Source organism: Hemicordylus capensis, chromosome 4, assembly GCF_027244095.1.
Source record: "Hemicordylus capensis ecotype Gifberg chromosome 4, rHemCap1.1.pri, whole genome shotgun sequence".
NCBI lineage: Eukaryota > Metazoa > Chordata > Lepidosauria > Squamata > Cordylidae > Hemicordylus > Hemicordylus capensis.
This window is the reverse complement of record NC_069660.1, coordinates 287,699,098-287,712,656: the sequence shown is the minus strand read 5'-3', so window position 1 is coordinate 287,712,656 and position 13,559 is coordinate 287,699,098. Positions and strand designations below refer to the sequence as shown.

Below are 13,559 nucleotides of genomic sequence, written 5' to 3'. Positions count from 1 at the left end.
TTATAGCTTATGAATATTTATTGCCTTCTGATAAAAATGTACAAAAAAATAAAATAAACCTGTTGTTTATGTTTACAGATTCCCTTCTCCCATGTACAAAACTATTAAGTTACATGAACTATTTTCTTATAATTAAACAGCACACAGTGTTTAGACATAGGTTCCTTGCTTTACAGAGACGGGGACTGTGCACATAATTTTGGCACAAACACTCTTGTTTGTATCATGTCACCATTTCCCAGGAAAAACACTGGAGGAGAGGGAGGAAGGGGTCAGAGGTGCAGAAGCAACAAACGTTTTACATGCTGTATACTTTCAAAGCTTCAATAAACCTGCTCATTTCCAGTTCCACATCATTCTGCAGGCTGAATCCATAACAGGTTTTTCTTTTAAAAGTTTCCTTTTAATCAGGAAAACTGAATATGAACTGTTCAGCTCATTTTGCAACTTTCCCAAACAGTCCACAAGATTAGAAGAGAGGAGAATAAACATTGGGGGAAATGCTGGGAAAATGGCAGAATTCATACATTTGTGTGTACATGTCAAAGTCACTTCCATTTAGTATCAGATAGTTGGCAAAACAAACACCAGAAAAATGGCTAAGCTTGAAGGGGATTCTGATCTCCCTTGTCCAACAAAGAAAAGAGGGTTTTAAATTCAGTAGTTCATGCATTTTCCTTAAACAGTATATATTAGAAGAGCTCTGAAGCCGGATTTGACCTAGCAATTGTTCTAGACCATTTCCACACACCTTTCCTGCAAAGATGAAGTGTGCGCATACCAGCCAAGCTCAGAAGGTATGCAAAGTCTTAGCAATAAGGATATTGGTCTTAGAGAGCAATCATAAGGGTAGCTTCAGTTCTTTTCAAACTCTCTGCCTTAAAAGGTTATTCTCCGCATTGGTTTGTGCATGTGTGGAACATGAGTCAGTGCCACATTCTGGGGAGCAAAGTTTTGCCCTGGGGACTGAGGCTCTTGCCTGCTTCCCATGGTATGAGTATGTGCACACTGCCTGCTCCCACCTCTGATGGTGACCAAGTACCCCAGAAAACTAACTGGGCAGTGGATGGGTGCTTTTTCTTCAGCATCACTGACCATCTGCTGCCCAGTTAGCTTTCCTGGCTGGTTTAGCACCATGCGAGGTGGGGAGGGTGGAAATGGTTGCTCAGCAGATCAGCATGCATAGGAACATAGGAAGCTGCCATATATCGAGTCAGACCATCTAGCTCAGTATGGTCTACACAGATCAGCAGTGGCTTCACCAAGGTTGCAGGTAGGAATCTCTCTCTCAGCCCTATCTTGGAGATGCCAGGGAGGGAACCTGGAGCCTTCTGCATGCAAGCATGCAGATGCTCTTCCCAGAGCGGCCCCATCCCCTAAGGGGAATATCTTACAGTACTCACACATGTAGTCTCCCATTCATATGCAACCAGGGTCCAGGGCAGACCCTGCTCAGCAAAGGGGACAGGTCATGCTTGCTACCACAAGACCGGGTCCCCATTCCCTCTAGAATGCCTGCCTGCCTGGGAAAGCTAAAGCAGCAGCAGCAGCAGGAGGATGCTGTCTCTTCAGCACTGTCACAAATTGTCAATCATGCCGAAAGTGTTTACTGCCACCCCCACCCCCAGCCGGTAAGCCTCCCCATTGCGCTCTTGTGTATTGGGTGATGGTGGGCATCAGCAGATGCTCCTCTCAGCAGCAGCACTGCTGCTGTTTTTGAAATGTTCCATATCCCACCCCTCCCAAGGAGGCAGCATGGGCAAGCTTGAAAATGGTGCCACAGCTAAGGAGTATGTCCGCTGTTGTTTTTCAGTCAGTAAGCCAGGAGTCAATGGCTTACTGAGTGTGGTAGACAAGAGCAAAAGCAGCAGATGCTCCAGGGGCTTCGTGTGGGGTCAGCTGGGTGGATCCTCCAATGAACATGAGTCCTTGAGGCTGTGCTCAGCCTGGCCAATTCCTGATGCTACCCTAGTGCGGAGGTACTTAGGAGCCTTTCCTCTGCAGCCAGCCTGCTGTAAATCCAGGGTTCTCAAACTTGGGACTCCAGATGTTAGACTACAACTCTCATTTTCCCCATGAGAGTTGACGCCCAACAACAGGAGATGATGGGCATTGTCCAACCACATCTGGGGATCCAAGTTTGAGAACTCCTGCTGCCATAAATGACTCTAGGGTATACGGGAGGGCATACACAGGGCACTCGACATTCCTCTGTGGCTACACAATGCATGGAAAGGTTGATAGTAGATGGGTAAATGATCTTTCAGGAAAGCTTAACAGACGATTACTGATCTTTTCTGGAACAAAGTTTGAAAACTACCATTTGAACCAGTCATTGCTTATACTGTAAGTGCTAAACTGCAGAGCAGAAGGGATACATTATAATAGTTCCTCGTTGTTTGTGTCACTTTCAACTCTATGGTTGCCAACTGCTTTCCCCACAGAGGCTCTTATGTATTTAACAGCTACCAAGATTTGTTAAAGAAGTGCAATCTAGACTAAAAAGAAAAAAAAATCCCTTGAATTCCTGCCTGTCGTGCACCGTTCTTCAAAGCAGAAAATTTCAGTCTGTCATAAACAGTTTTGGCAACCTTAGTCAATTCTCATGCAAGGTTAAATCAGAATGCAATTCACTTTAGATACACATTATAGTCAATATATGTAACAATCTGTGTACAGTGTATGCATGTACAGATCTGTATATACATACAGTTATTACACATTATGTTCAATGCATGTACAACAGTATACTTCCTATAGCTGTCCTGCATTTGAGGGGGGCCAAAACCTGGTTCACTTTAAAAAGGAATGTAAATTCACACAAAAATATGGACATGTGTACAGATAATTGTACATACATACAATGGAATATCTACATAGGGCTATAGTCTTACATGACTACAAGGGACATTCATGCTTATGCAAGTATACACAAAAGGGATGTCTCTTCTCCCTAGCCTTTTGCACAAGCTGCTGATCTGGATCAAATTACTACAATTTTCTCCCTAAATAGCCAATACTGATTAAACTTGAAGATGTAAGATTCTGATCGAAACAATTGCCCTTAAAATGATTGGGGCACGTTAATCTTTTCGCTGCCTGTAGGTAAAAATGATTTGCTGCACCTGGCTTGAGGGGTTCAGGGAGGGCTTTGGGAGCTTGAGGGAAAGTTAAACTTTTAAAAACTTTTTTCAACTGCCAGTGTGCGGCGGGGAGGGTACCAGAGATTAGGGGTGGGGGGCAGCTAGTGGGGTGCAGGCACTCAAGGTGAGGGGAGACCGAGGAGGGGGGAGGCAGAGGCAAGAGCTCCTTCCCTGAGCCCACCTGCTGCCCAAGCGGCAGGTTGGGCTGTTTTCGGCCCATTTCAGGCCTCTGCACGTCAACAGAAGCCAAAAAAATCCTAACATTTTAATTACGTCAATTTACATCTTGTAGGACTGTAAGAATGTTCCTTTGTATCGTGCCATTTTGTGGCTGTCTTTTTTGTGCACAGAATTGCACTCATCTGGACTCTGATGAATTTATCTGAACTTTGCTTGAATCCATGCCTGTTTTTAAAGTCTGTTTTAGATCATATTTCCTGTGCACTCTATGCAAAGCTCATAGTTCCTTTAAGCCCATGACCGAATTTTGAGGATTTCATTTCACATTGGTATTTCATATTTTCAGGCCCTCAGGATTTTAAGAACAAATTAAAAATAAAGGCGGCATTGCATTTTTCATTCTTGGTTCACCAGCAAGGCTGCTAACGGACAATGGAGCCACCTTCAAGCCACAGAAATGCTACTGAAGTATGGGCAGACGGTTGAGAGTTTTTCTTCATTTCACTGTCTTGTGTAGCAAACACTGGAAGCCCATTAACGGAAGTACAGTGAAAAACTGTCTTACTAGTTACTGTTGTGACAGCCTGAGTTATTATTTAAGAATACATATATACTGCTTTATAACAACAAAGAAGTTATCAAAGCAGTTATATAGCAAACAAGAATGAGAAGATATTTCTCTGTCTCAAAGGGGCTCACAATCTTGAAAGAAACACAGAGGAGACACTGGAAGGAATACTATGCTGGGTTAAACAGGGACAGTTGATCTCCCACTGCTAAATATACAAGACAGCCACCTCTTTAAAAAGGTGCCTCTTTGCTCAGTCAGCAGGGGCAGAATAATATACAAAAGAGAAGTCTATTGTCAGGACTTTTATGTACATTTAGAACCCTGTCAAGAAAGTGTATGTACATCTTTATATTTACACTCTAGTGTGACCCATCAGGGGACACTAGAAATTTACACTAAACAAATGAAGTACACAGAAGATCCATTCACACAAGATTTCTCCCATTATTGCCACGACTCTTGGAGAAATGCAGTGACAAGGAAACTGCAGCCAATGATCCTGAGAAGGGAAATTTGGGGTCATCATGGGATCCCAAATATGGGCAAGGTGAGTTAGAAGTGGCAGGGAAAGAAAAGATGGAGGAGGAACACCCAGCTTGTGTCACCACGATACATGAGGCATAACCTGCTTTATTTCAAGTGCCCAAGAACCTTTTTAAAGCCAAATTTTGAGTTATGGCCCATTTGACTCACGAGTATATCCCTTAGGTTCTGGCCATGCTAAGATTGTTGGCATGCAGTTCTCTAAGTCAACTCCACTGAGCAAAACTCCCTTCATGCAAATGATCAGAGATATACAGTACCTTTCTTGGCACCATTCACACAGGGCACCTCCAGGTGGGTTCCTTCACAGAGAAGGAACATACCTGAAAGAGGGCAATCTTGCAAATTGTGTGAACGGGTCCTGGCTGTTAATGGCTTCAATTATGAAGAGAGACAAAAGAAATCACACAAGCAGCTGCTCAACTGGTGACTCCTCATTTGCTGACCCAGATCCATTCATCCATGTTATGGCTCATATAAATAAAAAGGCAATCTAGTTCAGTTCAGGTTTGATCCCAGTTTGCTACAGGGACCAAAGGAAAGGCACTCTGAAGAGGCACACTATTACTTTAATTATTTTTTTAAAAAACCATTGTCTGCACTGGAAACAGACACGCGGGGAGGGAGAAGCTTTAGTTCTGTTTGCACGCATTATGCATAGCAACAAAAAAGGGTCACATCTGGCAATGATGTGTAAGAAAAACTGGGAAGGCTGTGCAGTACCATTGCATGGAGGATGGACATGGAAGGGAGAGACCTCAAAGGGAGCAAAGCCTCACAGTGACAATGTCCAGTGTGATGACTAGAAGGGTTCTAACACTCTAATATAGATGCTGGGCAAGTCACAGACAAAAGATATAGAAACACCATCAGCCTCTCTGCACATTGATGGCAGAACTAATCTCACTGCAAGAATCTCTGCCAGCTTCTGATCCCAGCACAAAACAAGAGTGGCAGTAAACACATCCATAAGGGTAGGAAAAATATATTATTACATATTATAAACATTATATACAAACATTAAAATGGGTGGTGATTTTCTGACAGGCCAACTGAGTGCCTTACTTACAGTCCTCAGTTGCCCTGTGCTGGGAAGCGTTTGGGGGTATATGGCTAAGCTCTGTGTTCCTCACTCAGCACTTGATGGGAGTTTTGCACAGCTGGAGACCATCAGATCACATCTTCTACCCATTTTTTTTCTGGAGGGCACAACTTTAATGATAAATGTCCCAGCTGGATTAATGCCATTCCACAAATTCATTTTCTACCGTATTAACTAATGGATATATTTTTTTAAAGTCACTGTTTCACCCTAGCAATGGGCAAGATGGTGAAGTCCAGAGTCCTTTGATTGTTGACACAGCAGAGGAAGGAGCAATAAATAGGCAACTTTGTGAAGTTCAGTTCATCTGATGAGTAATGACCAGGTTTGTTTTCTGAGCCAAAAAGGAACACGCTCATTTCTAGTGACGTTCTGTAACAGCCTCTCTTCTCAACATCAGTGAGTCACCAGGGTTTTAAGAGGAACTGTTCCCTTCTTTAAGGCAAGGGGGAAATGTTGTAACTTCACAAGAGTCAACTCTGACCTAGACTAGATCTCTGTCAATGTGACCTTGAAGCCTTCCACCATGCTCTCCATGTTGAGGATGAAAGTGTCTTCGTTGGAATAATGTTCAATGATGTTATCATCCATGTTTACCAAGATCCTGGAATTGGAAAGGGATACATTAGTTCATGTAACCCCATAATTCCCCATTTCAGTTATCTTGAAAGCAGTTCCAGGTAGGCACTTGAGACTTGTTCACACAATGATAAACAGGGTAGGACAAGAGTCCTACCCTAGTTTGGGAGATAGGCATACTCCTGTTTTCTGCTCGTGAGTACAAAACAGAGCCAGAGGCTGCAGCAGTGATTGTCTCTTAAGAGGGAACTGGATACAAACATCCTACCTCTTAAACGGCAGCTGGGTACGAGTGTCCTACCCAGCAGCTGTACCCAGATGCTGAATTAGGAGGAAAAGCTGCCATTGCCACCCGCCACTTAACAATCACCGCCAGTGCCTTGGTTTTTCTCCTCTCCTATTGATTATTGTGTGAACTAACCATTGATGCCGTGAAGCGACTGGCTGACATCCAGAGCAGCAATCTGGGGATGCGCAGAGAGGTGGTTCTTAACTTGACTGGGATGTTGCCAGGCAGCAAAGTGCATGCACAGGGGGAGTGATATTTGTTGCTCTCCTCTGCCAGTCAGTCTAGACAATACTGAGCTAGGCGGACCAGTGGTCTGACTCCATATTATGCAGCTTCCTATATGCAAAATGGTGCTGCCACCACCCCATATGGCAGGCATAATCTGTGGGCTGAGCCAGGCAATGGCAAGCTGTGATCTTACGGCATGTCTGTGACATATCCAAAGCATTCACACGAATGGCCACCATGCCAAATGGGTTACCTCATGGCGGCATCACCATTCCTGAATGAGTTCCCTCTGCGAGACTTAGTGGCCCAGTTTCACTGTTATCATGCCAGTTAGATCTGTGCCAGCATAACCCTACTTACATAGCAAAGATGCTACTGACTCAAATCTCCCACTAAGGAATGTCTTTTGGGACATTTGTATAGATGAGACTACTTTTTAAATATATATACAACTTGTGCAAAGGAACGGGTTTTTTTTTTTAACATCATAATCCTCATTGGGCTCTGTTTTTAAAGACTGTGGTCCACATGTAGTGCAGCACTACAGGGGTGGAAGACAGTCTCTTCCTTTGCAGAGTGACTGGAAAATAGCGATGACAATGAAGTATATTGATATACCGCTTTTCAACAAAAGCCACCTTAAGTGGCACAGTGGGGAAATGCTTGACTAACAAGCAGAAAGTTGCCAGTTTGAATCCCCACTGGTATGTTCCCCAGATTATGGGGAACACCTATATTGGGCAGCAGCGATATAGGAAGATGCTGAAAGGCATCATCTCATACTGTGCAAGAGGAGGCAATGGTAAATCCCTCCTGTATTCTACCAAAGAAAACCACAGGGCTCTGTGGGCGCCAGGAGTCGCAATCGACTTGATGGCACACTTTACCTTTTCAACAAAAAGTTCTGAAAGTGGCTTACATGGATATAAATAAATAAATAAAATGGCTCCCTGTCCCCGAAGGGCTCACAATCCAAAAAAGAAACACTAGAAAGACACCAGCAACAGCCACTGGAGGGGTGCTGTGCTGGGGATGGACAGGACCAGTTGCTCTCCCCCTGCTAAATAAAGAGAACCACCACTTTAAAAAGGTGCCCCTTTGCTCCATTAGCTGCATTCTAAACTTGTCCTGCAGCCCAGGGCTGGCAAAGGCGAACACAGAAAGGAAGCTGCCATATAGTGAGTCAGACTGTTGGTCCATCTAGCTATTTTCTACATTGATGGAATCTCTTAATCTTTTCTGCTGCTGCTGCTCAATCTCCATGGTACAGAAAATATCAATTGACCTCTATTTAATGTGGGACATCCGTGAGCTGTGCACAGAACCATGGCTTTCCATGTCCCCTTTGTGCCGTGAGAGTTGTGGCCGCCCTGACCCTTCCGACACTGCTTGGGTTGCGCGGGAGGTCCTGGGCCAAATATGAGCAGGCCCCAGGGCAATGCTGGTGGGGGAAGGAAGGAGCTGCAATGTGGGTTTGTCCAATGTGGCCTGAGGCTGGTCGCACCACCCGAGTGACGCAGGAAGTCTCACAGTGGTGGCTCCCACTCTGCAAGGGAAGGTGAGAAGGTGTGGGTGGGTGCAGAGCTCACATCAAGGGCTTCAGAAGCAAACGGCAGTGAGGAACTAGGAGCTCCACATTTTAATCAGAGGCGGACGGCTGCTTTGACATGTATTGCTCCCCTGACCCTTTGAACTGTCCGCTGCTCAGGACTGGGATCTCCTCCCGTAGTGCAGCTGCATAGCTCCAGGCATAGAAGAGTCAGACCAGGGGTAAGCAACCTTATGGCTGGGACTGGTGGGAGTTGTGGTTCAACCACAGCTGGAGTGTCAAGGTTGCCTACCTGTGAGCTAGAGGCTCCGTGGTGGGGTCTCAAAATGCTCCTGTCAAGAAATGGCTCAGAACCAAGATAAGTTCGGAATTTCTCTTACCCTTTTTTGCTCTTCTTGTAAAGTTTTGTAATCTTTTCAGCTGGAAGACCGTATTTCTCAGAAATCTAATTTTTAAAAGAAAACATAAAAAAAATGTATGAACAGTAAGAAAGATCCCCAATGCAGTATCATCAGCTTCAATGAAAGAGTATGGCTTAACACTTTGGGGAGTAAAAAGCATTTGCTCTTCTCAACACCGCCAACTCCCTAACTTTATTCAAGAGACATGTTAAGAGACTTTCCAAATGGGGATAACGCTATGTCAAAAGGGGCTTCTTTGTCACAGACTGTCCCTGGCAACAAGATACAGGAATGAATCAAGGCAAATTTCTCCTTTACAGGTCAGAATCAAGTTGCAACATGATGAAATTACAAAAATGGAAAGGATTAAAAGATCACTTCCTCCAAATCCCTGTACTGGGAAAGGAGTCACTCAGAATACCTAAATAAGCAGCACTCATCATGGATTTTAGCTGTGGTCAGACACATGCCCCCACCCTCATTCTCGTGATTACAGAACGTTTCCTTTCCTCCTTACAAGTTAATCGAGTGGAGGGAAAGGGATACAAAGGTCACATTTTCAGACGTTTCAAGTAATCTTTGGATTATGTACATACCATATTTCATCAGTGTCCATCGTGACAATATATTTTTACATCTCTCATTTTCAGGGAGAAATATACAGTGATCCCAACCTTGCTACTAAGTTCACAAATGTTACTAGCATATAAATAATTGTAAATTTCAAAAACATTATTTTGAAAAAAGTTCTCTGATCTCAGATCATAGAGGACAGATTTAAAAATCCAACTGATTTTGATTGATTTGATCAGGGAGGATTTTTTTTTAAAGGTAAAGAAGAAACATAAAAGAAACTCTAAAGAATAAAAACATCTGGAGATGTTTAAAATGTCTATCTTCATTGACTGACATTCTAACTAAAGCTGAGCATGTACAGGCAAAAATGGCATGTGGGCAGTGATAACATACCCATGTTTGAAGCCCGGGGGTTCACGGGCCAGCGGGGTGGAATGGAGTGGACAATTTTCACTTATCTCCATTTCCCCTGGAAGCACTCTGTGCAGTGTGAAATTATGTCCCTGAGGACCGCACAGCCCTCAGGGACATAATTTTGCATTGCACAGAGCACTTCTGGGTAAGGGGAGATCAGCAAAAATCACACACACACACCCCAAGCATAAGCCCTGTGCTTCCAAAGTGGGGATGCTTCTGCTGCGTGCATGTCCTTTTTTGCTTCATGCTTTCACCTTTAGTTAGGATATTGGCCACTAACTGCTTCTACATTTGTATAAATGAAATATAAAGAACCAAGTCAACAAACATTTTTTGCTTCACTTGGACAAATCTCTGAAGATTTACACAGGAGACATTTAAAGAGAGCTGGAAAGGGAGAGTTCAAAATCAGAATTTCAAACCAACTAACTGTATTGTGTTTTTCAAGTAATGAAGAAAGGTTAATTCTACCCCCACAAAAAGTAAATTGTCTCCCATTTAGTATGTACTGTATGCAGGCAAGGTTTACTAATCAGGCCAGCAAAGCGCTTTTTTCTATTGCTGTTCTTTAGTTTTTGACTGGTTAAAATGGTTTATTCTCCAATAACTATGTGTAATGTGTACCAAACATGTACTTGGTCCTTCTAAAATATCTGATGAAACAGGCTGTTGCCTGTGATGCTATATGAATTATTCCCTGAAGTGCCATAAGATTTTCTTGTCTCCAGGAAAAGTACAGTTGTAAAAACAAACTGCCTGTTCCTTTGGGACATTATTACAGAAGGGGGACAAACGCAGCAAATTCTAAGTTTGCGCAAAATACAGCCTCTAAATATGTGGCCACCTCCAGCCTCAGAGGCAAGATGCTGCTAAATACCAGTTGCAGGAGAGCAACAGCAGGAGAGGGGGCATACCCTCACCCCCTGCCTGTGGGCTTCCTGGAGGCATCTGGTGGGCCACTGTGTGAAACAGGATGCTGAACTAGATGGGCTTGAGCCTGATCCAGCAAGGCTGTTCTTACGGGAGGCCACAAATCAGTATATAATAATCAAGAAAAAATGTGCAACTTCTAAACACTCAGATTTCCTTTTAGTATTAATGTTCTTGTTGGGTTATAGTTTTGAAAACAGTGGTGCTAAGCTTAAACCATGCAAGTACAGAACTACCAATATACAAGTGTGAGTGTGTGTGTGCACGTGCATGCACATCTCTCTTTATATATCTATAAGGAGGGAGAGAGAAAGTGTAAAACCATTAAATGTTTCATACTGGACTGGTTCACACAACTGATGCAATGATGGATTACTGAGAATCTAGTGATTCTGGCTGTGCATGTGCTCTCATGAGAAATCACAGTATTTGCAGTGTGTCAAACCAACATGAAACTGAGATTGGTAATCTAAGATTTGAACTGTGCTTGACGAGTATATTTTTATGTCAGTTTGGTGCATTGCAAACCTGCAATTCCCAAAAAGTCCTGAGCTTGCACGCAGGGTCTATGGGAGCATGTGCGTGGCAGGAATTGCTAGATTTCTGGTTATCCAACATCACATCGATTGTGTGAACCAGCCCTTTAAAAATCATTTTCTGATTACCTTCTGTTTGTCCTTTCTATTTGCTTTTTGATACCTGAATTCTGGGTTTTGCTCAGGCATTACATTTTCATTGTATATTTGATCAGGAGGTAAAATCATGCCTGGGTTAATAAGCAGTGAAGGGCAAGCAAAGTCAGGGCAGCTGCATTGTGAAGGTCTATGGTTGCAGAGCATGGGAAAAGAACTAGGGAAGTTTGCTTTTCCCCAAAAGATTCATAATGTCTGTTCAAAATATCTCACAGATTGGGGGGTTTCTGTTTGCTAAACTCCATCATTGTGTTTGTGGCAGGGAAACATACATACAGGTGCCCTGATAGAAAAGGCAATTGGTACACGGAGACAGGCTTCAGTGCATTCATTACCCTTCACTTGACAGTTCCTACATATGCAAAAAATGTGCTGTGCTGGGGGAAAAATCACAATCATCTAAGTATTCTGGATTTTCTCCAGGAGTCCTTGAGGACAAGTTCAGACTTTCTCCACACAACTACAAGGGAGGATTTCCCCATCTTCCCTCTTGACAGCTAGGATGTGCATGGAACAGGATTGGAGTTACGGTCTGAGCTCAAAATGTAATGCAAATGTCTGGAATGTTCTGTTGGAACAACTGGTTGAGCTGGTTGTTCCGATGGAATAAGCCCTTCATTTGAAGGGTGTTCCATTTCGCCTCAGAACACTCAAAACCGCCCATTTTGAGTTAGAACGTGTCAAGCTCGAAACATTCTGCACATCTCTGTTGCCAGCATATGGTTTGTGCTGTCCTCTTAGCCTGCACAGCTCAGCTTAGCACAGCAGAGGTGGGTTTTTTTTTGGTGGAGGGAAATGAATCTAGGCACCCACATCTCTTTTTTCCACAGATGATCAGCACTTCCAGAAAGGACAGCACCAACGTTTTGGTCAGGAAGGGGTAGGAAGGGGGATAGAAGGGAAAGATCCCCTTTGCAGTAACACACATGCAGACTTCTCCTGTATATAAACATGTCTGGATCAGGGCTGAAGGTGCTTTTTCTTTCTTTCTTTCTTTCTTTCTTTCTTTCTTTCTTTCTTAAATCCCACCCCCACCCCCCAAAAAACCTTTTATTTTACATTTGAAAACACAAAAGCACAATGAAATTATCAACATCTTAAAAATAATCCTTATAGTTAAATATCAACATCTCACATTACAAAACCATGAAATACAAATCAAATTAGAAACATATTTTTACTTACAATTCTTTATATTCACCTTTATATTATATACACTTAAAATATAATAGAATAAAAAGTACTTTTCATCTTTCTGGTCTAATATAATTTCTCCTACAAATTATCTATATAATTCAGAACTGCAGCCAATATTCCACAAACATAATTTATAGCATGTATGCTCAAAGCTTTTAGCTGAGAGGATAATTTATCTTTAATCATTGACGTGTGTGTGTGTGTGTGTGTGTGTGTGTGTAAAATGACTTGCAGTTTAAAAGCATATTAATGTCTATTGCTGTCACTCTTGTCTTTTGCTAGCTCTATGAGGCCTCATGACCCATGCTGTCCAATGGGAGATTTTTCCTGCATTTTCCAGGGCATTAATGCATTTTTCTGGAGTTTTGGATATTTTTTGTAGTCTGTGTGAGGTCTGGAACCTACCTGTGAAAACAACACATTTCTATCTTTGGTGGTTTGGTCTGGGAGTTTCATGTCAACCAGTGAGTGAGTCAGTGAGGACTTGCAGTTTGCAAGCTTATCAACATCTTATCTCATTGTGATTCTACTTTTCCTAGCTCTATGAGGTCTCATCCCCCATGCTTTTCAATGGGAGACTTTTTTGTTTTGTTTTTTGGTAGTCTAGGCAAGGTCTGGAACTTACCTGTGAAAACAGCATTCCATCTTTGGTGGTTTGGTCTGGGAGTTTCATGTCAGTGAGTGAGTGAGTGAGTGAGTGAGGCCCAAGCAGCTTTATATCATAGTTATCTTGTACTGTACTTTATGCTGGTCAAAGATCAAATAAATCTATTCAGACACACACACACACACACACACACACACACACACACACACACACACACACAGATGGGGGGAGAAGGAAGATTTTTTCATACATGGTGAACAAGTCCACTCATTTCTTTTTCTCCTGGCATACAGTCTTACAATATATTAAAGATATAACTGGAGTAATAGTTCCCAGGGATCCAGTTAAGGTGTGTGTGTGTGTGTGTGTGTGTGTGTGTGTGTGTGTGTAAAGCAGGAGGGACGGGGAGGGGGAGAGAGGTAGGTCTTGTATATGTGGTGAATGTGTCCACACATTTATTTATTTCTTTTATCACAGAGTCTTACAAAATATTAAATATATAAAGAATATACCTGGAGTAAAAGCTTCTTGGGATCCAAATGAAGTTTTAATAAA

At 42.8% G+C, this 13,559-nt stretch overlaps 1 protein-coding gene across 2 annotated transcripts in view; it reads right to left on the bottom strand.

Moving 5' to 3' along the window:
- The window catches only part of GRHL2 (grainyhead like transcription factor 2), a 133,133-nt gene continuing 119,574 nt past the window's right edge, over nt 1-13,559 (bottom strand). For both annotated transcript variants that reach the window (XM_053247847.1, XM_053247848.1), the window contains exons 15-16: nt 8,565-8,629; nt 1-6,143 (exon numbers count right to left, since the gene is read on the bottom strand). In XM_053247847.1, coding sequence (XP_053103822.1) covers nt 6,029-6,143; nt 8,565-8,629 — 180 coding nt within the window. In that variant the 3' untranslated portion in view covers nt 1-6,028. The remainder of the gene's footprint in view (nt 6,144-8,564; nt 8,630-13,559) is intronic.